The 26986-nt window shown below is 53.1% G+C and overlaps 2 protein-coding genes across 5 annotated transcripts in view; one reads left to right on the top strand and one right to left on the bottom strand.

The window, feature by feature from the left end:
• Positions 1-9774, top strand: part of RABGAP1 (RAB GTPase activating protein 1) — a 37782-nt gene extending 28008 nt beyond the window's left edge. The window contains exons 17-25 of one of the 2 annotated variants that reach the window (XM_063316376.1): positions 1365-1406; positions 2012-2140; positions 3441-3533; positions 4463-4573; positions 5694-5798; positions 6185-6268; positions 6753-6824; positions 7244-7441; positions 8024-9774. In XM_063316376.1, coding sequence (XP_063172446.1) covers positions 1365-1406; positions 2012-2140; positions 3441-3533; positions 4463-4573; positions 5694-5798; positions 6185-6268; positions 6753-6824; positions 7244-7441; positions 8024-8146 — 957 coding nt within the window. In that variant the 3' untranslated portion in view covers positions 8147-9774. The remainder of the gene's footprint in view (positions 1-1364; positions 1407-2011; positions 2141-3440; positions 3534-4462; positions 4574-5693; positions 5799-6184; positions 6269-6752; positions 6825-7243; positions 7442-8023) is intronic. The other variant, XM_063316377.1, reaches the window with a different exon arrangement.
• Positions 9775-14207: 4433 nt separating this feature from the next.
• The window catches only part of STRBP (spermatid perinuclear RNA binding protein), a 51675-nt gene continuing 38896 nt past the window's right edge, over positions 14208-26986 (bottom strand). For all 3 annotated transcript variants that reach the window (XM_063316386.1, XM_063316387.1, XM_063316388.1), the window contains 8 exons: positions 26203-26295; positions 24294-24493; positions 23443-23601; positions 22194-22328; positions 21962-22102; positions 21330-21447; positions 20404-20454; positions 14208-14367 (listed from right to left, as the gene is read on the bottom strand). In XM_063316386.1, the coding sequence (XP_063172456.1) occupies positions 14273-14367; positions 20404-20454; positions 21330-21447; positions 21962-22102; positions 22194-22328; positions 23443-23601; positions 24294-24493; positions 26203-26295 (992 nt within the window). In that variant the 3' untranslated portion in view covers positions 14208-14272. The remainder of the gene's footprint in view (positions 14368-20403; positions 20455-21329; positions 21448-21961; positions 22103-22193; positions 22329-23442; positions 23602-24293; positions 24494-26202; positions 26296-26986) is intronic.

The following is a 26986-nucleotide window of genomic DNA, read 5'->3' as shown; positions in this document are numbered from 1 at the left end:
GCAGGAAGGAAATGATTCAGCCAGCCCGGAAAGTTTTGAATGTATGTCCCTGGGAAGCTGTTTCCAAATAGAAATGCCACTGACCAGCTAGCTTTTAGCTGCGCTTGGAGATCAAATCATAGCCACAATGAAGATAGCAAGGTGGGTTTCCCGGACAGGGCCCACTGCCAGGCATCTCCTTGCCAGCTTGACCCAGTAGAGCAACCCAGTGCCCTTCCATGGTGTTGTACTGCAGGACCCAGCATTCCCAGCCAAACGGGAGCTGTAGTTTGACCCTTACAGAAACCCTGGAATCAAAATTAAAGCTCTTGAGCCTGGACCGTCTCAGTCCAGGAACCGTTCCCAATAGGTAGGCTGTCCAGCTGGTGTGCGAAGACATCCCACAAAGGAAAGCCTACCATTTCTCTGAGTAGTTGGCTCCACTCTTTTGAAGGCAAGAATCTGCCTTCCTGTAACTTTTAAGACAATTACTCCGTTTCCTGTACTTGGGGATGAGGGCAAACCATCTTGACTTTCTGCGCGGTGTCCTTCCAGTCCTTGGGAAATGCTGCCGCCTCTCTCCCCCACCCTTTTATTCTCCTCAGTTTAGATGTCAGGTCCCTCAAGCTCTCTTCAAAGGATTTGGGGAGAGGGGACCTCGTAGTGCAACTTGGAAAGCGGCCCCTCTTGCCGGCTTCACGGTCCAAAGGTTGACTTGCTTTTAGGTTCCCAGAGAATAAATCCAGCAGAGTGGAACCTTGCTGTTTGGGAGAGTCAAGATAAACCCTTGATTAAATGGGCCAGAGAAGTTGGCCAAGCTGCAGGGCCCTCGGAGGCAGGCGGTTTTAAAATTTCCGTCCTCACAAATTAGCAACATTTATTAATTCCCACCAGGCCTTCCTTTTTGCCACATTTCCACTGTGCCCCTTCCACCCGGTTCTCATCCTTTCCCAGCTGGGGATGCCCTCCCTGAGGGGGTGTTGGGTGTTGCCCAGCCCTGCCTGCTGCCAAAGACAGCCGAGGGCAGCTCAGGTGGGCCTTTGATTTGGCACCCAACTCATCCCAATGTCTTGGCTTACAAGGAAAAGGAACCTAAATGGGGGCTGCATCCCTTGCCCTGAGCTGGTGCCAGACCTTCCTCTCCTCTTTCAGGATTCTTTTTTTTCAAGCGTTGTTTTATTAGATTTATATTACCGCCCCTCTCCCCCAATGGGGGACTTATTGTCTCATTGTTGCCCATGGCTTTGGTGACACAGCTTGGAAGGAGCCACAGCCTTGGGTCTTCTGTGGCTTCCCACAGCTCTTACAGAAATCTCAAGGCACTGTAACCTGTAGGCATTCCTTTTTTTCCCCTTTCTTTTTCTCTTTCTTTCTCTCTTTTACAGGGCATCAGTGTTATTTTTAACGTTGCGCTTGGATTGCTAAAAGTAAGTACTTCCTTTTCTGTGCCCAATCACATCACTCCTGCTGCCCCCCACGCCTGCGAGGCAGGCAGAGCCGCAAAAGCTGGGATCTGAATTCCTTGGTGATTGGAATCATTTCAGCCCCATGCTGAAGTGGCAAACAGGAGGGCGAGGGAGTTCAGGAAGCGTGGGCTCGCTCACGTTCCTGGGACGCTCCTCGCTTGCTCCAGGTTCTTCTCGCGAAAAGAACCGGGATACCAAACCGGATCAGGAAAAGGTCTGGGGGCAGCAGGCAGGCTGAGGTCCTTGTGCTCTAAATTGGCTCAGGGACCTTCCGTGAGATCTTTATCCTCCTGAGGAAGGTCCGGTGAGAAGTCAAATGCCTCGGAAAGGTGTCTCCACCTCTACCCGTGGCTATTTGCTCTTCTCCCAGCTCTTCTTCCTGTGCGGCTCTCGCTCTGCAATCTGGAAAAGACACGCGTGGTTATCAAAGCGCTAAGCTAAATTATTTTCTCAGTCCGTCCTTAAGGGAGACAAAAGGCTGTTCCTTGCCTGCTTCTGGGCGGAGGTGGGGGAGAAGAAGGACCCACCAGCCACACGACTCCTTTCCCCCCTCTGCGTTTTCCTAGACGACCAGGGATGACTTGCTGCTGACTGACTTTGAGGGGGCTTTAAAATTCTTCCGGGTGCAGCTCCCCAAGAGGTACCGCTCGGAGGAGAACGCCAAGAAACTGATGGAGCTGGCGTGTAGCATGAAGGTAACTGGGTGGGACCAGCGGGCCCCGGAGGGGGTGGAAGGCGCCTGTCTCTTCCGAGGAGGGGGCTGGCTGGGACTCCGCTGCCATGGCTCTTTTGTGACAGCAGGCTGAGTCAGCCTTATCTGCCTTTTGTCACATCCGAGACTAAACCCAGGTGGGCAAGGCAGAGACAGGAACGTTCCCACTTGGCAGACTGCTAAACCTAGGAACGCAGTCTCGCGAGGAGCCCTTGATCTTCCGAGCAGGCCTCTTTCGCCGGCCCCAGTTGAGGATGCTCCCTTTCCGTCCTCCTCAGCCCCGTCCTGCCGCCTCCCTTGATGGGTGTTCCTTTTGATGGACTGTAAAAAAGAAACACTTAATGAGCTCTTAATTTCTCTCCCTGGGAGTTGCTGGCCTGCCCTCTGAGGCTCTGTCAGATCAGTCCCCTTTGGCTGCCTTACACTGGAAGAGCAAAGAGGAATTTTGCTGCCGCCGCCGCCTCCCCCCCGCCCCCGTGTGCGTGCATGTACACACTCACACACACTCCTGGGCAGCTCTTCTGCCTCAGGGTCACTAGAGGGAGCACCAGGACCACTTTCACACAACCCCTTCCCTGGCCCAGCTTCAGCATCTCTTCACCCAGGAGGCGGGGTGGGGCCAAGTCTTGCGGCCCCTGGCGCTCAGGCCGGGCGCTTGATTTGCCTGGCAAGGTGCCGTTCTGTGGGGGGGCCCTTCACAGAAGCCCACCTGCATCCCAAGGGCCGGCCCTGCCACCCTGCTTTGCCCCGTTGGCTGCCCAGCGGTGAAGGTTTCAGACTAGGAAGGGGGAGATCTGGGTTCAGGGCCACCCTCAGCCGTGAAAGCTCCCCGAGCGAGGAGCCACCTTCCAAAACCTCTGCACGGGTACATGGCTGGCTTCCAAGGTGGCATCCAGGGCAAGAACAATGTGTGAAGGCAGAGTTTTTGGATCAGAGTAGAGAACTATCTCACACTGGGCAGAGCTTTCGAAGGCACAAAGCTCTTCTCAGGAGACGCTGCGTCTGCATTCCCTTCCTACTCAGGCTGAACTATTTAGTGGCGATTTGTGGTCTGTATTTATGCTAAATTCTGAGAGCTGGCACCTCGGAAAGCTCAGCTCTCCCACATGGGCAGTAACAAACATTTGCCCGTGTGCTGTTCACTGTTTATATTTTGCTGGTCTTACTGCCTCTGTTCTGATATCCTCTCTCACTTTATCCGGAGCACTCCCGTTACTGTCAAACCTTCAGAAAAGCAGCAAGCAAAAAGGTCTTGATGGAGTTCTAATCTATCTTTTTTTAAGATTAGCCAAAAGAAGTTGAGGAAATACGAGCGGGAATATCACACGATGCGGGAGCAGCAGGCTCAGCAGGAGGACCCCATCGAAAGGTTTGAGGTAATGCTGTCCTGCTTCAGATGCGCCCCTGGTGTGCAGGCTGCAGAGCAAGGCTCTTCTGGGGAGTAGCGGACAGACAGTAAATTGGGTTCAGCCCGAACCTAGTCAGAGGCCTTCCACGCCCGTGGCAAAATAAACCAATTTCTTTGCAACAAAAAAGCTGAGATGCCGGCAAAGAACCTTGAAGGGAATCCAGTTCGGCACGTTCCCAGTGATCTCTTGCCAGTAGACAGGAGCAGCCATCTTCTCTGTCTTTCTGGCCTCGCTTCTCTCCTCCTCCTCTGAAAACATTAGTGGGCCTCGCTCCTATGGCCTCCAAAATCGGAGCAGGCCAAGAGCCGTTTCTGTATATCTGGGCTCCCTTCAGTCACTCCTTAGCTGCCATGGCTGTTTTCAGCTGCTTTAATTTTCAAGGCCTCCTTTTATCACGAAAGCAGAGACAGACAAACTTGGGCTTGGGAACAGGCGTTCCAAAGAGCCCAAGTCTCAATTAATTTAATTAGATTTATTAGGGCTGCCCATTCCAGAAGAGACTGGTCAGCTCACAAAATCCTTGGGTGGAAGTCTGATGGAGTCGCTGCAGACACTGTTGCCAGCAACTGGAGTTGGGGATTCTGGTCTGGAAGTCAATAATGGAGGGGAAGGGTTGGGGAGTTAATACATCCTCCCCCTCTAAGGAGACCAGATGTCCTATCAGCTGAGCTTGTATGCCGCACTCCGCCAAAAACGGCACTCAGCTCTGTCTGACCAGGTCACTGAATGCGAGCCATTGATTCCCACACTCAGCATCCTGGCCTGTGTGCGTGTGTGTGAGAGAGAGAGAGAAGAGTTTCCGCACATCCAGGCACAACTTCCCCTCGATGCCTGGGGTGCGGGTGCCTGGTGCGCCAGTGTGGGGTTAATGCCTTCCCCTTCTGGCCTCTGTGCAGCGAGAAAACCGACGCCTGCAGGAAGCCAACATGAGGCTGGAGCAGGAGAACGACGACCTGGCCCACGAGCTGGTCACCAGCAAGATCGCGCTGCGGAAGGACTTGGACAACGTAAGCGCTTCTCTCCCCCCGGGGTGGCTGATGTTTCCAGCGCGGGAACGGCTTGGCCTTGCTTGCTGGGGAAGCAGGGCTTTCCCGTGCATCTTCTGTCCGGCGTGCTTATGCGCACACGTGCGTTCTAACCGTTTGTTTTCCTTTCTGCCCCTTCTGTTCTCCGCTTTCTCTCCTCTCCCGCGGCCTTACGAGAAGAACGTCCGACACGGGCTCTGAGATTTGCACACGAAGGAGAGCTTCGAAGGTGAAGCCTCCTTGGTTCGGGATCACACACACACGTGCACAAACACTTTTTTTTTCTAACTTTCCACCAGTTTGGCAGGAGGGTTTTAGAATCTGTTCAGCTCTTCCGGGCCTGCCTCCTACACACTCGCGCTGTCTTGGCCTGGCTGCTTAGACTGGCCTGGCTGGCTCAGCCCTGCCATATTCGCGTGCCAGGACACACCAGGCAGCCCAGCCAGAATGGTGAGGAATCAGTCCCCCCACCGGGACCGAGGCTTCGCCAGCGTGAGCAGCGGGCTTGGTAAGTGTCAGGAGCGCTCCTGGCTTGGGGGAGCAGGTTTACAGTTCTGCTTTACAGTTCTGACATATGAAGCCCCCATCGCAGCTCTCTTCTGGGCCAAGATGCAGCTCAGGGTCTTGCCGTCCTCTTCCCACTGAACGCCCACAGAACACCGGAGGGAGCCTCAGGCTTTGATGTCATCATGACATCCGTCTAGTTTGCTTCCTGGGGCAGAAAACCTGCAAGACACCTGTTCTGGCAGGAAGCCTCCCACACCAGCAAGCGGGCTCCCTTGCTAGCACGGCAGGGCGGCAGGCTAGACGTGTCTTGGCGGCCCCGAGGCTCATGTGAGCCCCCTCCTTTCTTTCTCTAAGAATTGGGCCTGCTGCTTCCTTGTTCTTCCTTGTTCCTTGTTCTTCCTTGTTTGCTCTCCATTATCTTGAAACCTCGGCTTGGAATACGGCGACACAAAACCCAGGTTCGGCTCTCGAGAGCGACCCCCTCCCCCCCCGCTCAGTTTTGGGTGCCGTGTCTGGTGAAGAGCCGAGCACGGTTTCCCCTCCGAAAACCGGATCTGGGCCCGGCTCATTCGGCTGCGGCCGTTTCCCATTCCAGGCGGAGGAAAAAGCTGATGCACTGAACAAGGAGCTGCTGATGACCAGGCAGAAGCTGATAGACGCTGAGGATGAAAAAAGACGGCTCGAGGAGGAGTCGGCTCAGGTTTGGGCGGGCTCAGGGTGAGGGGGGGGGGGCCGGACAGGAGGGGCGCATGGTTGGCGTGATCCTGCAGTTCAGCATTCCGTGGCCGCCCCAGCTGACGGTGGAAGCACCGTGAGTCGGTTCGGTTGGCTTTTCCTCCCCAGAAAACTGCCATCAGCAGTTGGGGTGACTCCCTTGCAGCTGCTTTGCGTTATTTATTAGCTAAATTTCTATTATCCCCACTACCCCATTCCCGCATCCCTGCTAGAGAGAGAATGGCAGTGCCTTCGGTTGCCTCCTCTTGCGACTGGGCCCCCCAGCGGCTTTTGGGCTCAGAGAGGAAAGGGGTGAGCTGGGAGGCCCTGGTGGAGGGGGTGAATGATCGGGCTTCCCATCTTCTCTCAAAGCTGAAGGAGATGTGCCGGCGGGAACTGGACAAGGCCGAGTTGGAGATTAAGAAGAACAGCTCTATCATTGGAGACTATAAGCAGGTATGCAGGAGGAAGCTGTGACCCTGGGAGGCTGCTCAGCCCTTCTTGGGCCAGAACAGCCACTCCCCCTGCCGCCTTTTCCTACAAAACCGGGGTGTGTGTGCACGCACTGGGGAGCCATCCCGTTTCCTCTCAAAAAGGGAAGCAGAAGGGGGTTGCTGCCAAAATGATCAAGGTTCGCCCTCCTTTGGGAAGATGAAACAAAAGCATTTGGCCTTTCTTCGATTAAGAAGTAAAGTCAGATTCCTCAAGTCATGCTCCAGAAGGTTTGAGCCAAAGAAACAGCAGTGCGTAGTTACCAGTTCCTGGCCACTAGATGGGGCGCAGGCCCTTGGGGCACGAGAGCGGGGAAGCCGAGAGAGATTGGCGGGGGGGGGGGGGGAGTCTACCAAGGGCAAGTGGCCAGCGGGGGAGCCAGGGCGAGGGGTCAGAGGCCCTACCTGGGGTAGCGGGGCGCTGCTGACCGTTCTGGCCTGTCTTGCAGATCTGCTCCCAACTGAGTGAGAGGCTGGAGAAGCAGCAGGTGGCCAATAAAGCTGAAATCGAGAAAATTCGGGTAAGTAGAGGCAGAACAAAGCGTGGGATGGAGAGGCTGAGCTTGGCATCGGCTTGAGGGCAGCCTTCCATTGCAGGCTGGGGGTGCCTTCCTGATTCCCTGCCCCGGTGCACGTTCCAGACCCCCATCGCTTGAACTCTTCCCAACATCCTATTTGCCCGGAAGACCCTCTCTGCCTCTGCTTCGCTAAGGGAGGGCAGGGGACTTGAGGTTGCAGAGAGAGACCTGCCAATCCTTGACTTGAGGCAGAGCTGCTACCTTCAGCCTCAGACTTGCAGTTGGCTTTGGGGGGGGGCAAGCAAGTCTGGGGCCCTCTCTGCCATCACCAGCCATCTGGACTGCAACGGGAGACGTCAGGGAAGCAGCCGGCACATCTGAGAGTGGGAGAGGTGCTCACAGGCAAATGTTCTTGGCTGCAGCAAAAAGTCGACGACTGCGAACATTGCCGGGAGTTTTTCAACAAAGAAGGGCGGGTGAAGGTGGCCAGCGTCGCCAGGGAGGGTTCCGATGAAGACACGGACGAGGAGAAGGAGGTGCTGAAGAACCAGCTGCGAGAAATGGAGTTGGAGCTGGCCCAAACCAAGTTGCAACTGGTGGAGGCCGAGTGCAAAATCCAGGTGAGCGATTGTTGTGCTTGGCAGTCAGAGGAGGGTCGGATCTCGTTTTTCCGGCAGAATTCCTTAGTTGGGCCCTGAAGATGAAGGGCTGCAGTTTCTCAGAATGGGCCATCTAGGTTTGCAATCCTTTTTTTTTCTGCCACCCTGGAGGGCTTCCTGGACGCCTGCTGGGGGACGCAGGCTGATCGAGACGGCCCTTGGCCCAGCATCGCTCTCTGCGATGTGGCTTCTGCAATTCCAGTTTTACACTCGGAAAACAGAAGCCTTTACAAATCCTGTACCTTCAAAATTATGGTTTTAATTGCTGATTTTATTGTAAACTGCCCAGAGTCCCCCTTTTGTGGGGGGATGGGCGGTGATAGAAATTAAAATAAATAAAATTAATAGAAGGCTGGCCTTCTAAGGTGCCGAGTTTTGTGAAGGGGGTGGTTCTTTGAGGATCTTTACCGATGATCTGTGAGCATGCAGTTGCTTTCCTAACAGGGTGCCAGCTGCACGTCTGTTCCGTCTGTGGCTGACTGGCAGGCGGGCAGGCACACGCCCCCTTCCCTGTTGTGCCCATCCTATCTTGTTCCCTTTCAGGACCTTGAGCACGACTTGGGGCAGGCCTTGAACGAGGTGCAGGCTTCCCGGAAGACCTGGTTCAACCGAACGCTGAGCTCTATAAAGACAGTGACCGGTGTCCAAGGGAAAGAGACATGCTGAAGAGCTGCCTGGCAGCCTCCGTGGGGGCTCTCGGGGCCTCTCCTGGGACACCTTCTGCCTTCCAGGCCAGTCTTGGCCGGCTGCCCCGCGAGAGAGAGGACCAGACTGTACATAGGACTCCAGAAACACACCGCCCGGCGGGCTTTTCCGCAGGTCAGCGGCCCAAGCTGGACTCCAGGCTTGTAGCAAGATTTGGGATCTTCATACTACTGATTATTTAACCAGGGGGGCGTAGCTGTAGACTGATGCTTTTTTTCCCCAGAGAAGAATAATATCCACTCCATTCTGCGTTCCGTTTGGAGACACTTTGTGGGCCTAGGTACGAAAAATTCACCAAAATCTCTAACTTATTGAGTTTACAAATGAGTGTTTTTTTTTTACAGTCACAACTTTTTGAAAGATTTTATTTGAAAGGAACAAAAGGAAAAAAAAAACCCTCCACAATTCTTTAATAACAAAAAGTTTATGTTAGTGCCAGAGAGCAAATGGTTTCCCCGCTCCTTCCAGTAGGGACTTGCATGGCTATCTTTTGGAAATGGGACTCACCCCCCTCCTAAATGTTTGTGTGTTCCCGCCCTTGTCTCCTTCTCTGTCCCGCCAGCGCTTCGTTCTACGTTACTAATAAATTCTATGCAACTTGGCGAGGTGGGGGCCTTCTAAGACAGCTCCTTCCACGGGGAGCCCTCTTCCTCCCGAACAAAAGCTGAGAACAAACACCGTTTCATCAGGGTCTGTTTTTTACACGTGGCTCGTGTTTGTAAGCCTACAACACCCACCCACCCCACTTGCTCCGGGCTCCACTCGGCTCCTGTTGAAGCCAAGACAGCTTAAGTCACCATTTGCCCGTGGCTTTCTGTATGGTTCTGCTCTGTCAGGATCCAGCCAGCCTCCACTCCCAAACAGTAGCTTGGCCCTCGACATGGGAATAATTACTTCTATTTGGCCTCTCTCTTTTGGCCCGTGGTGAGTTGCAGAACACGTTTGAAAGCAGACGGAGAAATACAGATGGGATAGGAAGAGAGGGAACTTCGTTTTGGCCCTTGATGCTGCTGCTAAATTCATCTTTCTGTGCTGACTCTTGCGGGCCAGGCTTGCGTTCCTCCTCTTCCCCCCCATCATCGCTCCACACTTTTTAAAACTACAGTAGTAGGTTCTAACGCTACGTAGGTTTCCGAGAGCTCAGAGTATCCAAGCTTCTCACCAGAATAGTAGAAGAACAGAAGGGTTGGGGGGTTTTTTTTTGGGCACCTTTTTAATTTATACTGGTTTGTTCTATGCTGAAATAGCGTTTTTTATCAGCAGATCAACTTCCTGCGTGTGGTGCGTGAGCATAGGCTGGTAACAATAAGAGGCACTGGTTTGTATATAAAGATAATTTTTATTTCCGAGTTATTTTTCTCGTTGACCAGACTAATGCAAGCTAACGCAAACTAAGACAAGAGGCGAGGCGAGGCCCAAGCGTTCATGATTTCTCTCCCCTTAACTGTATACATGAGTATCTTTATTGTTTAATACAAAAAAAAATACTGTAACTTCATTGATAATAAAAACGTGTGGACCTTGTAGTAGAATAGCTGCAGTGTGTAGAATTTTGGATTGATACATAAACTAGTAAAATCGTATTGCTACCTGCGGTGGTCTTTATTTCACTCGATCCGCCTTCTTTGGGCAGGCAGCAGGAGGCAGCCTTGCCCTGCCTCAAAGGGCGGGTCCGTCTCGCATGGTCTTGCCTGCTCCTGCGCTCGCCAGGGTTGAGCCCCACTGCAGGTGCTGTGGGTCAGACCTTCTCCATGCAGAGAAGGCGCTCACGCACTTGGTTTCCACAAGCAGGCCTCCGGCACACCAGCCACAGCTGTGCCGGTGAGCACAGAACATGTCAGAAGCATCCCTGAAGGGAGGCGCTCCCAGGTCTGCGCTGCATCCCACTGCCTGCAGCGGGTGAGGCTCAGCGGATGTCTGAAGTGGCTACTGACTCTTGGCGCAGTCTTCTCTCTCTCTGGGGGTGGGGGTGGGGGCGAAACAGCAGATCCAGGAATAGCTTGCCATGGTGCAACGTGGGGAGGAACAGACCCGAGCGTTGCAAGAACAGCTGAGCGGTAGGAAGCGACGGCTGCTGGGAAGAGGGGTTCCCAAAGCAGGGGAGACCTGGGAATGTCGCAGTGGGGCCAGCAAGACGCACCGAGGGGGAATTCTGCTTCCCGCGCAGTCCCTTCCCTCCCCGAGTGTCCCTTTGCCCTCTGCCCCCTTTTCTGCCCATCAGGGGTGGCTGTTTTGGAAGCAGCTGACTTCCCTGAACTATTCCTGGCTCCAAGCCTTCTGCCTTTGAGCAGATGCCTCCTCCCTCCCTCCAAGGCAGGCTTTCCCAACTGCCACGCTGGGCCGGAGGCGGTGGCATTTGCCAGCCCAGTACTGGCGACGCAGCGTTGCCTGGTTTGGGAGATGGGGTGTGTGCGCCATGGGTAGTGGGTGCCGAGCGTCTGTGGTGGTGTAGGCACACCGCGTCCTACTGGCAGGGGCGTCTTTCTCACCAAGCTCCCAAGAGCACGCCTGGGAAGCAGCACTCTGCGCCGGTGCTCTGTGGGGTCCTGGCATTGCCAGGCAAAAGTATTTTCAAGAAGCAGGATATTCGCAAACCAAACACGATTTTACACTACAGAGAAATTAATGAAGCCTCTTTGGCCCGAGGTGCTGATTCCATTAAGAACTAGGCAGCAACCTTCACTTTAATAGCATACAGGTGCCTCAAAGAACGTTACTACTACTATTACACTTTCTGCCTGTTCAGATTACAAACACCCGGTGATTGTCAGCCCTGTGGAATCCACTGGAAAAAGTGGAATTCTAGCATGACTTCACTAGATGGGAGAAACAGCTGTGCAGATTGGCTCCCGGGTCCTCTCTAGCCTCGGAACAGAGTATTCCACACAGGTAGCGAGGCAGGGAACCTGTCCAACATCCCTTTTTCAGCCCCACAAGGGAGGATTGTGCCATGCACTCCGAGCCCACGCCACTCCTAAAACAGGCGGAGGTCCATGGAATCCCCAGCCGTTTTGCCTAGAAAAGATTTGCGTTGCTTCCTTCCAGGCCAACAGTGACTTAAAACACAGGGTTTTTCTTTTGAGTAGGAGACACCTTAGCCGCGCTCAGTGTTAACTGGGACGGCCTCTGATCAAGTAGGAGAGCACTCCACGTTTTTCTCGGGAAAATACCGTCTGCCAGGGATAAACAAGGTGGAACAGATTCTAGCGTGGTCGCACCTGCAGCTCGGCTCCAGGATCATGGCGTTAAGTCTGCTCCCACGTGGAACTGAAATGGAAACGTAACTTTTTTCCTTTACCACCCGCCCGCTGGTTTTTTTCAACTCTAAATGCACCTTGTTCTTCACCTCTCTCTCTGCAAGGTGCTTCCACAAACAGCAACCTTCCACGTTAGCCTTCTGCATAATTCCTTTGCAGCTTATCTGTTTACCCCCGGCATAAAGAAGATGTGAACTGTAGGCATTCGAGATCTGAAACAATTCCTTTTGGCTTGAGACTCACCATCCCTTTTGGCAGTGGTTCTTGCTTCGCCTGCTTGGCACCACCAAGAATGGAAAGCATACCGCCTCTTTTTCCTTTTTATTTTCCAACCTGGGGCTCTGAGCAGCAAAAATATTTCCCTCTTTCTCTTTCATAAAGAGAGGGGGGGGGGGGAGAAAAGGACCGCAGCCAGGGACTCAAGCCCGCAACCGAGAATGGAAAGCAGGCTTTTGAGCGTGACTCGTTGGAGGAAATAAAGGCCTTTTGTCGATTCTCAATCTGGGCTGCCTTTCAGCAAAAGCTCACGAGCCAAGGTTACAGCGTGGCTCTTCTTGGGGAGATGCTCCAGGAAAGGGTGTATGCGGGGTGTGGGAAGACGTTCCTTGAAAACTAGGCAGCGTTCTCAAATCGCCTTCAAAACCCTAACCCAAGCTTACATCAGGGAAAAGTTTAGCTTTTTGCAGGACATAACAAAGGAGCATCTTCTAAGCCTGGCGCTCTTCAGCAGATGTCCAGAAGAGGGAAAAGCCATTCTGGTCGTCCACAGCTGGTGGTCTTCCTTCTCTGTCTCTGGCAGATGAATACAGATGTTGCTTGTGGACATTGCGGAGTGAGGGGCCCTTTTTAGACCTCTTAATGAGACCATCCATCTACTGCCAACCCCACAGCGACTAGGAACTCACCCGTATTTTTCTGGGTTTAGAACTCTTTCAAGATGGGATTTGAAGTGTAAACCCCAATGTGGCACCGGTTTTTCCTTCCACGGCACGCTGTGATATTAAAACCCTTTCCCCACGGCTCTTCCTCGACAGCCACCTGTTAATGTGGAGTTAAAGACTCATTCCAAGGGCCACCCTTTCAAATTGGCCGTAAGAATTAATTTGTTCTACTTATAGCTGGGCGTCCATTGATTTTAAGCCTTGAGGTAGATCTTTAAAACAAAGAAAAAAGATCAGCCCATCAGTTGAGAGATCAATTTTTAATTATTGATTGGAAAACATTAAGGTCTTATTTGGAAGCATTGTAATAGGTTGTCTTCTTCTGTTCTTTAAGCTAACAAGGCGATGGTGTTCAATCCCAGCTGGACAGCCGGGACCGTGGATGGCTTGTATACCCCACCACCAAGCCTGATGAAAACCTGTCTTCCCTCCCAGCAAAATATGGCACCTAAACTTGAACCAAGAGCAAAAAATAGGCCCTTGGAGCAGCTGCTCTGAGCTTAGCTCCCTGTTCATAACCCGAACCTTCAGCCCTCAGAAACCTCTGCCGCGACGGCTGAGAATTTGGGGAGCTGCTTGAAGAGGCGCCAAGTTGGAAAGTGAGGTCTGGATGTCGCTCAGACGGCTTAGTCCTACTCTAACTCCACAAGACTTTTCAGGGAGAAGCCTCCTGAAGCACAGACACCTGAATTTTACACCACCGCAAAGCACGCTACTGCCCAGATAACCCTGTTAGGTTTGCTGATAAACAAAAGACAATGCACAATTTTAAAAAGAAAAGTTCCCCAACCTTCGTTTTGCTGAGCTGGAAAGTGAAGACACAGCTTCACTGGTCGTCAACCCAATCAATATACTTCCCCCCCCCCCCAAAAAAAGTCTGAGGCCTTTTCATCAGAATCCAACGTGTCCCCCTAAATATTTACATCACATTTTACAGAGAAGGACATGAAGAAAAACTGGCATACGTACGAAGATGTTGCAAGAGAGCGGCATGGTCTGAAAACGCAGCGGCAGAAATATTCTCTAGGCTGAAAATAGACGTGCTTAGCTGCTCGCCCCTTCCAGGCACCACGACCTCGGCTTAACAGCCCCTACATTTCAGCTTATTTTACACACAAATGTCTCCGGACGCGGCTCTGGGGCGGATGGAAACAGAAGGGCTGCAAAACAGTCACAGGCAGAGGGCCGCCCCTCCTCTGGTAACGGAAGGGACGAGCCACGGGCATCTTCTCCCACAGAGAAGCGACAAGGAGCCTTTCACAACTCTGCTCCCAGGGCGTGAGGTTGGCTTCACGCTACAATTCTCCTGGTCCCCGAGCCCGCCCGCCCGCCCTCTGCCAAGTCGGTCCAGGCTTAGGGTCTGCCTGTTCCAGCTAAATCCTCACCTCACCTTTCCCAGGCTCCCTAAGACCAGCTCCTGTTGGGCTTCAACCCATGACGCTCGCTCAAGAAGCCCGCCTCATTGAGGGCACCCTTCCGGCGAGCATTTCCACCAGCAGGATTTTGAGGTTCTGGCTCGCATCCCCAAAAGCTGCCTGTCTCAGAAACCTCCAGCCATGTCTTCACGGGCTAAAAGCGGCACTCAGCCAGCTCTAAGTTCAACGGGATGGGTGGGGGGCTACTGCTGAATCGGGAAGTACGTGTGCGATGTCTGTTCCGTCGTGCAAAGCAGAAGAGCCCCCCAAAAGACCCTACTAAACTATTGCTGTGGTTTTCGAGAGCCGGGGTGGGGGTGAAAGTGACCTATTGCTTTTGGGGGTGTTTGGGGAAGTCAAAGGATTTTAAAATATTCATATAAACAACGCCTCCCCCCCCCCCCTCCGAGTCTCGGTGGCTTTGAAAATTCATTGGTGGAAAAAGCACCTTTCATGCTGCACAACCCATTTGCTCTAGAAGTCAGAGAAGAACTCTTGAGGCCCCAAGTGAATGATAAAAGGCGTGACGTCAAGTGGTTGGCAGTAAGGACTGTCAATGAAACAGCCACCTACAGCACAGGAAACAGCAGAGAGGCAAGACAGAGAGAAAGGGCAGGTTAATTTTCAAAAACGGGAAAGCGCTGCTTAAATTTCTCTGCTCTTTCCAGCTGTGGGTGAAGTTTCCATTGCAAAAGGAGTGCACCGGGTTGTTCCCCCCCACCCCAGGAAAAGGGGTTCCTTCTCTCTCTCTTTCTAGGCAAAGGTTTATCTAGATATGGAACACACACACACACGCACACGACAACCAAGCGCGCCGATTAATGTTTCTTCAGTAAAGCAGAGAAATGTAAAATATGCAGCAACAGGGCAAGGTTACGACGTGGTTAGTAACTCCCAACATGACAAAAATAAATGGAGAGGGGGGGAAAAATGACTTCGTATCAAGTATTGGAAATGACTGCCATCGCTTGGAAAAGAGCATCGCGCTCGAGAGAGCCGCCGGGGCTGCCAAAAGAGGACCGCTCGGGGAAGTCACTCCGCCGTAACTTTGCGCTCGGCAGGACGTTTGAGGCGGATTTAAAGAATTTCACGGCCTCCGCAGGACCGCCACCCTCGACAATCGATCCAAGCGCCAATTGCACGGGACGAATTGATACCGGATCCTCTGACTGAGCAATCCGCCAGGCTTTTCCAAGCTCCGTGATGGCTCTTTTTCATCCATAGGCCAGCAGACGGTCAACGTTTTACCAGTGCTGTTCTCCAACGGGAGCCGACCTCCCAAGCAGGGTGGGGGCCGCTCCCCTCCCCGCCCCCTTTTAAGGAACGGACAGACGCAGAAATACACAGGACCCACAACGGTTGTGCAGCTGCGCTGACCGGCAAAGGACTCCCGGTTGGATTAAAGCATCACCACCCCGGACTGCAAGCGAGAGGGGGCTACACCACCAAGGCCAACGGGTACAAATGGCCGGAAGAGCACATTCCGAGAAGCGCAGCGTCTTCCATCCTCCTTTCCAAAACCAGCTGTGGTTCCCTCCTTTCGGGTCCAGGGCTCTCCATCGTCTGGCGCTGAGGGCGGCACGCCCCTTCTCACCCTTCCTCGCTCCATCTCCCCGTTTTGAGCAGCCCCCTGGGACCCCCCAGAAAGCCCATCCCAAGCATCGCTTGAAAGGGGAACCACAGGCGGGGGGGCTTTTGAAAAGAGCAACAGGGTCGCTTGGGTTGGGGGGAGGTGATGCCTTAAGAGCCAACCGTCATTTCCTCGTTCGCCTCCCCAGATTTCTTAAGGTTGCCCCGAGAACAGCAGGTGCCCCCTCGGCAGGACCAAGGGAGGGAGACAGACGTGCAGGTGCACCCCACAGCGTGAACAATGACCGTTTTGGCACGAAAGCTCAGGAGGAGGGAAGATACCGGCCTATGGCTGAAACAGTGAATATTCACAGCAGTGCTGGACGAGACCAGGACAATTAAAGTTTTAATGGGGGCTGTTGCTGCTTCAGATTCTTAGAATTAAGCAAGGCTGCCGAGAAGGAGGACATACTTTTTTTTGGCCCTGGAGGGTGGGGAGAAAACGCGTCAATGGGCTATAAAAAAGGAGGCCACAAGAACCATCTGTAAGCCTGATCCATTTACTTGAGGTTGGTTTCTTTTAAGAGCTTTGGAACGAGGAAGTCTAATTTTTACAGGCAGGCTGAGCAATTGCACCTTCGCCGGGCCGCGTTGACTTTGTCAGATCTCCTTCGTTGCGTGACAAAAGCTAATGGTCTCTGCGAACTGTTTCCCTGAATAGTCTGGCTGGCTTGGCACAAAGAGGCCCTTCTGCTGGGATGGGGTGGGGGCCTAACGAATGGAAGCCCTCGACAAATCTCCCAAGCCCTCTGATCGCGTTCCTTTCGGGTTGCAAATCAAAAGGAATCGGAACAGAGGAAGAAAAACCTGCTGCTGGTGGAGAATCCAAAGTAAAAATCCTGATTTGCAGGTGCTTAGGAGAAAGGCACGGGTGTGGATGGCCAGGTGCAGAACTGAATGGATCACAAATACGCAGTCCTGCTTATCCCCATTACATGCACCGAGAGTCGTGGGAAACATTCTTGATTGGGAGGCATGTAAAGTCCTAATGTGCTGCTAACGTTAAGATGCATCTTTAAAAGAATAGGCTAGAAAACAGAAACTTCCTAGATCATAAAACTAACCCCTTCCGTTTTTTGCTTCCTTTCTTTCCTTAAACAGTAATTTACTGGCGCGTCAGTAGAAGAATCCCGAAACGAAACACTACATCACATAAGCCTAACGTGATAGACTGGGCCCAGGGCTTTGTATTTAGGAAACAGGCAAAAACTCTCTATTACAACAAAAACTGGTTTTATTTTGTGATCAGCGTTTTATAGTCTATACATCCTTCACAAGTTTTAAGGTTTTACATAATTCGGAGAGTTCAGTTAAAAACAAAGCATCTAACTTTCTTCCCTATAACAGAAGGTTGATATAAGTTATTTTGGGGTGGGGGGGAAAAATGAGGTAACCATTTTCACAGACCATCGTTTCATGTATGTATTTTTTTTCTTCAAGTTTTCAAGAGAACTAAGTTTGTGTTGTGTTAAAATAAAAAAGTGGGGGAAAGATGGGTCGTTACAAATAGTTTTCGCTCAAGTGTGTGTCCCAAGAAAACCAGGGTTAAAAGGTAGGTAGACTAGCTGTGTGTCTTTCTCACTTCCTTCTAACATCCTGTCCTGTATATGGAGGTCGGTCAAGGGGGGTTGGTCTCAGCCGTAGGCTAAAAGAACGAGTAATGGGGCACTGGGAAGGTGGGAAATTTCATAACTGGCAACAGGAGCATTCTCTTGGGCAGACCTACGAAGGAAGAAACCAAGAGGACTTGGATAAATCTAACAATCTGAGAAAGGCAAGCTAGAAGAGGGAGGAGGAGGAGGAGGAGGAGGAGGAGGGGGGAAGAACAGCAGATGGGTTGGGTCTCCTAATCCCTTCCCAACATCATGGTGTGTTTGGGGGCCAAGATTACACCCTGATTACTCCCCTCCGCCACCACCCCCAAGGTAAAATTGGTCAGTTCCTTCCCCAGCAGACTTCGAGAACAGGAAAAAGTTAATTGGGAACTGGCTCGGCTCTCAGCAAGCTACCAACGGAGAGGCTGGTATCAAGAGCTTGGCACGTCCAAGCGGTCCAGGCTACCATCGGCGGCCTCGCAGGCCTGGCCCCGCACGGCATGCAAGGGAAGCTGGGTGGCACAGCACGGCTTCAAACCCGAAGCAGCCGAGGATCCCTGGGTGGCAGCTCCTCTGGGGCTGGGGTGGGGGGAAACGGCGGGGAGGGCGCTTCGAAGGTCTGCCTTTCCCTAATTTTGAAAATTCTTGTGGCCTCGCAAAGAATCTGTGGGGGATGCTTAGGTTTGGTTTCAAAGAAGGACACCAAAATGAGAAGGGTTTCCCTGCGGGACGGTCTCGGAATCGTTTCGCCTACACGTCTGTTTTAGAAATCAGAAAGCAGCAACAGCGGGTATTCCAAGAGGATCAATATGACCGGAGTGAAACTTTTCCAGCATGCAAACAGCTTCACGCAGGCAGAGAAGGGGAGAGGGAGGGACGGGGACGTCCGTGCAGCCAGGAGCAGCGCCTTCGTCCCAAGACCCAGGACCACAGCCAACCAGACATTTCCGAAGGACAGAAACAAACCAATGAGGGACCCACGAGGGCTGTTTATGCAGAGAAAGAGGGCAGCGTTTCTCTGCACGAGCCGTTGGAGTCAGCGATGGGCCGCACTGGTCAGCGGGGGGCGGAAGCAGGGAAGCAGAAAGGCCGAAAGCTGCGCGTGCGCCTGCCCCAGTCTTGGGCTTGCAGACCGCAGCGCCTTTTCTCCTGTCTCTGCACTACGGGCTTCTGCGGATACCGTGATCTCCTGCCACACGAAGGCACTGTGGGAGGAGAGCTGGGCTGGCGCTCGGCAGTCCCTAAATCGGGAGGATTCCAGTGGTGTCTTTCCCGGCTCAGACGTCGGATCAATCTTCTTAAAAAGCATCCGCTTTCACGGGCCACAGCTCACTTCTTCGGATGCACCGAGGAAGGGAGCTGCAATTTACAAAAGCTGATGCCTTTTAATAAATGGAAAAGTGTGCCGAGGCGGAAAAGGTGCCGAGGCCGGCCGACATTGGAACGGCCTTGTGCCGGGGGTGGGGGCTCTACTTCAGAATGGGAGGGGCGGCTTGACCCCTCCCTCTTTGACAGTTTGCCTCTATAACGTAAGACCTACAAACATGCTGCACCAGTTTGGGGGTGGGTGGGGGGATAAAATGGGGGGAGCAGACTCCACAGCCCCCCTCCTTTCCCAGCTACGCACAGCATCTTCCAAATGCATGGAGGAAGATGGCTGCTCGGCAAAGAAAAGATTCTCAACGGCCAGCGAAGTGCTTTGAGCAAAACGTCCTCCCAAGTCAAAACCTTCCCTGGCTTCACTTTACTTCCAGCATCTCTAAGCAGAGGAACCCCTCGGGCCCCTGAAAAGCTGATCCTTCCCGCCCACTTTTGCAGAAGTGTTTATTTCTTCCCGAGGGAAGATGGCCCAGTGAGAGCCAAGTCAAGGCACGGGATGGCAACTCCAGCTGGGAGCGGCTTTATTTAGAATTTGAAGTTAAGACCTGCTGTGGGCAAAGCAGGGCCCCTTCTGCTAACCTATGGGCTTCCCTGGGATTCAAAGAAGAAGAGAGACTCCAGGTGTAGATCTCCAGAAGAATTCAGCAATCCTGTTGCACTCTGTGCACAAATTTGGCAGAATCTCCTGTGAAGGCGGACTGGAAGTGGGCGAGTAAATCATGCAGGGACCCCGCAGGCAATCTCCAGCGGGAATGGCTCCCCTGGATCCCCCAGAGCTGCCAGCCACTCAAACGCAGGGCAGAGATGCTGATGTTGCAGCCATGGCTGACTCCAAGGCCTTTCTGCATTCCTCCTCTTTGCTGCATAAAGCTACATTCAAAGTAACCAAAGAGCCAATTTTTTTTCCTTCCCCAGTGATTCAAAGGGAGGACTGTTGAGTTAGGGGCTGTGGGGAGGGGCAATCAAGGGCCGGATGGGGACGGGGAGTACAGCTAGACCTGAGCAGTGCCTGTTGGGAGCAAGAGCACCCTGGCCACTTGGCTTGGGGAGGGAAAGGTGACCCAGGAGGCTCCCAGTCATTCCAACAGGTGGATTTTCCAAGAATGGTGGAGTTGGGACGCACCCTACCTCCTTCAAGGTGCTAGACCATTTTGAGGAAGAATCGGGGGGGTTTTGCTGTTCGCACAAGGGCAAAGCTGCGAAGGCAGCGTTTCTCTACCTTGGCAACTTTAAGACGTATGGACTTCCAACTCCCAGAATTCTGGCTGGGGAATTCTGGGAGTTGACGTCCACGTGTCTTCAAGTTGCCAAGGTTGAGAAGCTATCGTCACGCAGCCAAAAATCTGGGGGTCTTGCCTCTGCAGGATCGGGCAAAAGCTGAGAGTCAACCAGCAGGCACGCTCTCCTCTACACATCTAGGGGCCGTGGACACCAAGGGCCAAACTGGCTGTGTGGTCACAGCCCCCTTCTCCAATCTGGCGCCCTTCTAGGCACATCAGTGGACCATTCCCATCGGCCCCAGCCAGCCTGGGGGACGATGGAAGTTTTAATGGAAGGCCCGCCGCTGGGGGGGCGCCAGGATGGGGAAGGCCGGGCTACAGGATCACGTGTCTCCGGGCCCCACCCAAGGAGGTGGCTGGCCCCTTGCGAGCAAGAAGGACAACCGGGAGAAGCAAAGATGCTCCGATAGGATGAAGACTTGGCCCTTTGAGCTGCTTTGAATGGAGTGCAAGATGGCTGTTCAGGAGGCAGGAGGGGGACAGACCATCAGTTCGGGATGAGGAGGGAGCAGGCAGTTAGAACAAGCAGCCCTTTCGCAGTCAGGCAAAAGCAAATCGGAAGAGGCAAGCCACGGCGACGGGGGCAGCTTGGCTGATGGCCGTCCAGAGAGGCCAAAGGAGGCCCCCGATTGCCTTCCCCTCCCCCGCCCAGAAAAAGCTGGCCTGAGTATGTATAGATACACATGGCTGCACAGTAGACAAGAAAAAGGACTGGACATACCATAAGCCGGCGCGGCAGCCGCTGTGTTGTATCCGTAGGGGGCCGCGTAGCCTGCAAGGGAAGCACAAGGGAACAGTGATGGGTCCTCCTGGTGGGCACAGGGTGGGCACAGGGTGGGCAAAGCAGGCGTGCCAAAGATGCTTGCCCGTGGAATTTGGAAAGGGAACTCCTCTCTGTTGGGGGGATGGATTATTTTTCCTCTCCCCTTTTAAGCCCGTCAAACGGGGTCAGCAGCCAAGCGGGAGGCCTCATGACATAACTCACAGCATCACAGGGTGGCAAGGGCCACCCTGGGCAAGGAGCAGGACAACCCCTTCTATTCACAGGCCCTTGTTTCTAGGACTGGAGAACTTGGAATGCCCCTTTCTCCTTCCACATATCGTACTCCCCTTACTAAGCCTCAGCCAGCTGAGCCACACGCATTCAGCGACTCCCAACGCCCACCCCTCGGGTGGAACGAACCCACACACCAAGGGGGCTGTCAACTCAGAATCTTTGGGTTGGGGATGGGAGGAGGAGGAAGCCCATCGAGGGCAAAGCTTCCCCAGATGGGGATCTGACCAAAGGGCCTGTTCAGTTGAAACGGAGGCCTCCTTCCCTCTTTGGAAATACACGGCTGCAAATCCGCAAGCAGGCACGGGCTCTCTCACACAGAGAGACCCAAGGCGGAGGGTCAAGCGTGCGACAGTTGCACAGAAATGTGCAGGCAGAAAGCCCTTGGGGATGGTGATCAGAGGCACCTGGGCACCACCATTTAATGGGAAACGGGATTCCTGCCCTCCAAAATGCCCAGGCAGGACTCGGAAGCTTTGGATCAGCCATGAAGTTCTCAAGCCTGGAGCTTCAGCCTCGTTCTTGGGCAGGCCAAGCCGTGGCAGGGCTCGACGCCCCCGTTACGACCACAGAACCGCCCGGGCTGGATCTACCTGGCGCCAGGTAACTGGTGGCTGCTGCCGCCCCGACGAAAGCCCCTCGCATGGGAGCCCCCCGTCCTCTCCCTCGCACTGCTGCAGACATGGCTGTGTTTATGATCCCTCCTTTGGTCTGCGGAGAGAGGCAGAGAGATGTGAAGCCCAGCAAAATTTGCAACTGGATGAAGCTGCTGTCGACGGTCATGCTTTTATTCCGTGGGCTGGATCTTAAAAGCGGAGTTCCGGCTGTGGCCTGTCGTAACGGACTGAACGAGCGCCTGATCTGCATCCCGGTTACAAGGCTGAGCCTCTTTTAAGGGCAAGAGACCGGCTCAGTCCCGTTTGGTAGCCAACGTAAGTGGACCGGTGGACCCAGGTCTTGGCTCCTTCTGCAAGACACCTGCAAATGGCTTTCTCTTCCCCAAGATGCTGCCACGAAGGGCCACGGTTTCCCCTCCCCTGCTCTGTTGAAACCCCTTCCTCAATTCCCCCCAGCTGGATCTGCCTCCCTCCCTTCTCCTCCACCCCAAAGTCCACCCCCCGCCGCCCTTCTGGGCTTCTACTGATTTCAGACTCTTGCACGGGGCACAGACCCATCTGGGCCGCCCAAGCTGCAGACCCCTGGCATCACCCCCAAGCAGCCTCACCTGCGGGATAATCTTTTTCTTCTTATTGGCAGCCGCGTTGGGGCCCGAAAAGAGTTTCTCGAGAGCGGCCAGGGCGGCACTCGCCTTGGCCACTTTCTTGTTGGGGCCGGCCCCTCGGAACCTCTGCCCGTCCACTTCTACCTGGAAGCGAGACAGGCAGTTTGCACCCCAGCTGGGTGTCCCCCCGGGCGAAGCCGTGAGTGGGGTGGGGAGGGACCCAGCGCCGCCTCACCTCCATCACGAACCGCTTGTCGTGGCTTCCACCCGTTTCAGAGATGAGCTCGTATTTCAGGCCTCGCCGCTTCTCGTTCAGCTCCATCACCGGATTCTTGCCGCTGGCTGTGAGGATGGGACCCTGAGTTCTGACCTAGGAGAGGAGAGGCAAGGCAAGGCGGGCTTGAAGGGCGAGGGGACCGGCGGGGCCCTCGGCCACCTGCGTGGACTGGCTTCTGGACAGGAGGGCTGCTCTCTTCTTCAGCAAAGGGTGCAGAAAGGAAGGGAGATGGATAGATCAATAGATGGATGGATGGATGGGTGAAAGAGACAGAGAGATAGAGAGTTGGTAGAGAAGGGAAGGGAAGGAAGACAGATGGGTGGAAGGGTATGGAAGGGAGGAGCCACTTCAGCTTTGCATTATCAGATGATTACATAAGGAATCTGCTCCAGCACAACTCACAGAAGTTAAGAACAGGATGCTGACAGTTCCTGTGCCCACCAGCGGTCTGATCCAGGCAAACATTCGGCTCGCATGCACTTTCACACATTATCACACCCATGTATTTTTCAGGAAATGGCAACAGGCACAGGGGTCCTCCCACATGTGGCAGCCGGAATCAAACCCCAGGGGAAACCTCTGCTCCTTCAAGACATTCCTACATAACTTGGCGTCTCTACGACGGTTCCCCCCTCCCGCCGTGCCTGGGACAGAAATACTCGGGGGTGTGTGTGTGCTTGCAAGCCAGTTTCCAGTTACCCAGAGGCGCCTGCTCGGATGCTGAGCAAGGGGAAGATCACCTTACTCGCTGCGTGCCCCAGGGACAGCGTCCCTCGACCCACAGGAACCGTCCCGGGTAGATCAAACCAGCTCCTGAACGAGCCCAAGGCCCTAATTGCTCCCCCTACCCCAGCATTACCTTATTTCTTCTTTTTAAAAGACAGAGCAAAGGTAGAAAAAGAGAACGGCAAAGAACAAGTGAAGCAGAAAACCAACAATCCTCTGCATGCAGAAACCTCCCTGTGTGGCTTTGCACACGAAAAAATAATACAACTCTGAGTTTAGATCACTGGTGTCTAAAGGGGCATCGTGGTCTGTACACGCTTTCTCTCCTGGCCCCGAACGTGGCATTCCAGAAACCTCACTTTCCACTTAAAAAAGGGAAATGCTTTTCAATTTCATAGAGAAAAAGCAACAAGCACAAAGGCAGGCGCTGAAGGACATTTGGACAACAGGCACAGGGAGGGAGGGAGGGCGGGAGACGCACCTCTAAGGTTGCAGAGGTATCGACTGTGGAGTTTCCATTATTATTGCTGGTGTTTGAAGACACCGTTTCATTTTTGCCTTCGGTATCTGACTTCTCATCAGAGCTTGTACATTCCATGTCTGCATCAAAACCGGTGGGGTAACCCATCGCTTGCAGCACCTGTGGAAGTTGGGCACCAGAAGACGTTCCATTAGGCAACCAGCTAAAGCACAAACCCAGACCGACGGCCGGATGTTCTCTTCATCCGTGACCAGAAGGGCACGGCTCAACCCACTCCAGAGGGAGGGAGGGAAAAGGGGGAACAATTCCGGGGGTGGGACCAGGACAGTCCCCCCCCACAACTGCTGACTACACCTCCCAGTCATCACAACTCCACAGGCAAAATGAGACACACACACGCACACGCACCCTCTAATCGAGGCTTTGCAAGACAAAAGACTGACCTACTTCTGAAAGTTGGAAGCACTTTTAACATTGGGCTGCCCTATCTCCAAGTGAAAAAATAAGCAAGCGAGGAAGAACCACCCTCGTTTCATAGACTCTGGGAACTTCCGCGTTGAAAGGGAGCAAAATAAAGAAAAGTATCTCAGGTCCATGCGGGCCACAGCATGAGACCGGTAACTTAAAAACAGCAACAGCTGCATCTTAATCTGGCTGCAGGAGAAGCTTTACCTTTTGCAGCCAGGGCCCAGCGACTTCCCTCCTGCATGCAGGTAATTCCAATTTCCAGCCTCTTCCTTCCTGCTACTCTGTTCAAAAGGAAGGGGCTGCGGATTCAGCCCCCGGCCCCTCGCCCCAACCCCAACCTTTGCCACAGACGTCCAGGAGCTGGGGAGACCTCGCCGCCTTACCTTCACCGCGACGTGAAGCTTGGCGGTCTTCTTGGAAGGTCCTGAGGCTTCGTAAGTTGTCCCGTCTACGTCGACGGACATCGTGAAGACCGGGGCGTGGACGGGCCCCGACTGAGAGAGCAGCTTGTACTGCAAGCCGGGCCGGATCTGGTTCAGCCGCATCAAGGCATTCATGAGATCTATTGCTTTGCTATCAAGGACTGTCAAAGCAAGCCAAGACAGAGGCAGGCTAAGACGGGGAGAAGCCACGATGGCCACGGGGCACTTCCATGGGAAATGTATTTGCTTCTTTTCACTCATCTAGCTACAGGTAGTCCTCGCTCTGCAACCACAGCTGGGACCAGAATTTTGGCTGCTAAATGAAGCAGCCATTAAGCAAATCCAACCCCATTTTAAGACCCTTTTTGTGGCGGTCATTAAGCAAATCACTGTGGTCATTAAGCAAACCATGTGGCCTTGAAGTGAGTCACGCCATTCCCGATTGATTTTGCTTGCCAGAAGCTGGCCAGGAAGGTAAAAAATGGCAACCACGTGACCATGGGATGCTGCGACGGACATAAACACAAACCGAGCACCCAAATTGTGATGACTTGACTACGGGGATGCTGCGATGGCTGTGTGAGGACCGGTCATAAATGGGTTTTTCCAGCATCGCCGTAAGTCCGTACCGTCACTAAATGAACGGTTGCTAAGCAAGGACTACCTGTATTTGAGATTCTTGAAGATCACTCCCTTGTCTCCGAGAAACTAAGCACTAACGAGATCTTCTTGTTCTGTATAAAGTAAGTTAGTAACACGGTAAGCCTCCATGGCATGATGTTTCCACTGCTGTCCTAACAGGTCAACCCTACACACAGGAACCTGGAACACAGCCCCAACGCACGGCTGGGATGTTTCTGAGCCAGATGTGTCTAGGGTTGAGGTCTGAAGGGATGGCTGTGCGGCACGGGAACGGAACAGGCAAAGCTCGTGAGCTACGAATTCAGAGGAAATGAACCGCACGTAATAATCACAACGTTTCGGACAACGACGTTGAAGCTTAGAATGCAAGGAAGGAGAGGAATTATTCAGAAGTTGGACCCTCATGGCAATAAAACTAAGAACGGTGGTAGAATAAACTAAACAAACCCAGCGCCAGCGAGAAAAGCAGGACCGATATAACGGGGGCCGATTCGGAAAAATCCCCAGTCGTTATTAGCCTTTTTCTCCCAGGAAAACAGGAAAGAATGCTGGAGAGCTGAGCAGGCTGACATTCTCCAGAACCTTCATTTAGTTTCTTTTAAACCACCGCTCAGGCAAAGTTTGGAATTTGTTTGAAAAGGAGACCCAGCTCTTGCAGAAAGCAATGTTTTTATCCAAACCAGAAGTGGCTGAACTGAAGTTTGGAAAAAAATAATTCAGTCATTTTCACACAGAGAAAATGGAGACGTTCTACTTTTACTTGTTTAATAGAGAGAAGCCAAACATGTGAAATCAGATCCGATTGTGACCGATTCAAGGCAGTGGAAAAGCACCGCAAATATTTAAAATGCAGGGAGTCCTCGTTTCGCAACCACAATTGGGACTGGCAACTTGGCCGTTAAGTGAAGCGTTGCTAGATAAACCACAACTATGCTTATGGTCTTACTTCAGCTTTCCTTTGCTTTACAGACCCGCGAAGGTCATAAATGCGAGGATTGGTCATAAAGTTATTTTTTCATCACTGTCATAACTGCGAATGGTTGCTAAACAAGGCAGTTGCTAAACGAGGACTGCCTGTATTTGGCAATTCCAAAACCAATCGCCATTGCAGGTTCTTCCATGCAAGCATTAGCTAACAACGGCTTCTTCCTGGAGAGGAAACGAAGGGCAGCCTAGAAATGCAAAACGATGGCAATAATGAAAGATAAGGAGAAGAAACAATCCTTACTTTTCCTCAAATTCCGCTTCATTTTCTTACTGGGGTCTTTCTCATCCCCCAACCCGTCTTCAAAAGGCCTCTTTAGGGCAGAGGAGCCTGCACCTAGAAAGAGAGAACGCTTTTTATTGCCTGAAAGAGAGGCGCCAGCACGGTGGATGGATAACGTCGGAGCTGAGCCACGGAAAAGAAAGTCTTTGAGGAGCCTGAGCCGAGCAGAATGGTGCTGGGTTTGGTTGACAGGCGCTGGGACTTGGGTGCAAATTGGCGGGAAATCTCCCGTGCACCAAGCGATGCATCTCCAGGGTTCCCAAAATGGAGCGGCTGGAGCAGCCCAGAGTCTGGCTCCAGCAGCTGACGGTGGACAGCCACATCTGAGTTCACACCACATGCTTGGCCCTAAATCCAGGTTAACAAGAGGCTAACAGCAAGAGCTGCCACCTTCTGCAGCCCCATAAAGAGGCCATGCCACGCCACGGGGGGAAGAGCCTGCCCAGAGTCCCTTGCGCAGTGGAGCTGGATTGGGGGAGGACTCGAACCCGGGTCTCCCAAGGGGAGCCTGCTTTGAGCCATCACGCTCCCAATTCTCTTTTGAAGAATACAGGAGAGAGAGAGAGACAGCTTGATAAATCCTCCCTCACTGCCTCTTTTGCAAAAACAGGCTCTGCAGGAGGAGCGAATGACATCACAGGCGCGATGACATCATCACCTAAAGCCAACTGAGGTTCTTATATTAGACAGGATGCAAATACTCAACGGCATTTGCGTAATGATGTCACTGCACATGTAGTTTTGT

This window comes from Candoia aspera, chromosome 16 (genome assembly GCF_035149785.1).
Source record: "Candoia aspera isolate rCanAsp1 chromosome 16, rCanAsp1.hap2, whole genome shotgun sequence".
NCBI classification, from domain to species: Eukaryota; Metazoa; Chordata; class Lepidosauria; order Squamata; family Boidae; genus Candoia; species Candoia aspera.
This window is presented reverse-complemented; position numbering and strand designations above follow the sequence as displayed.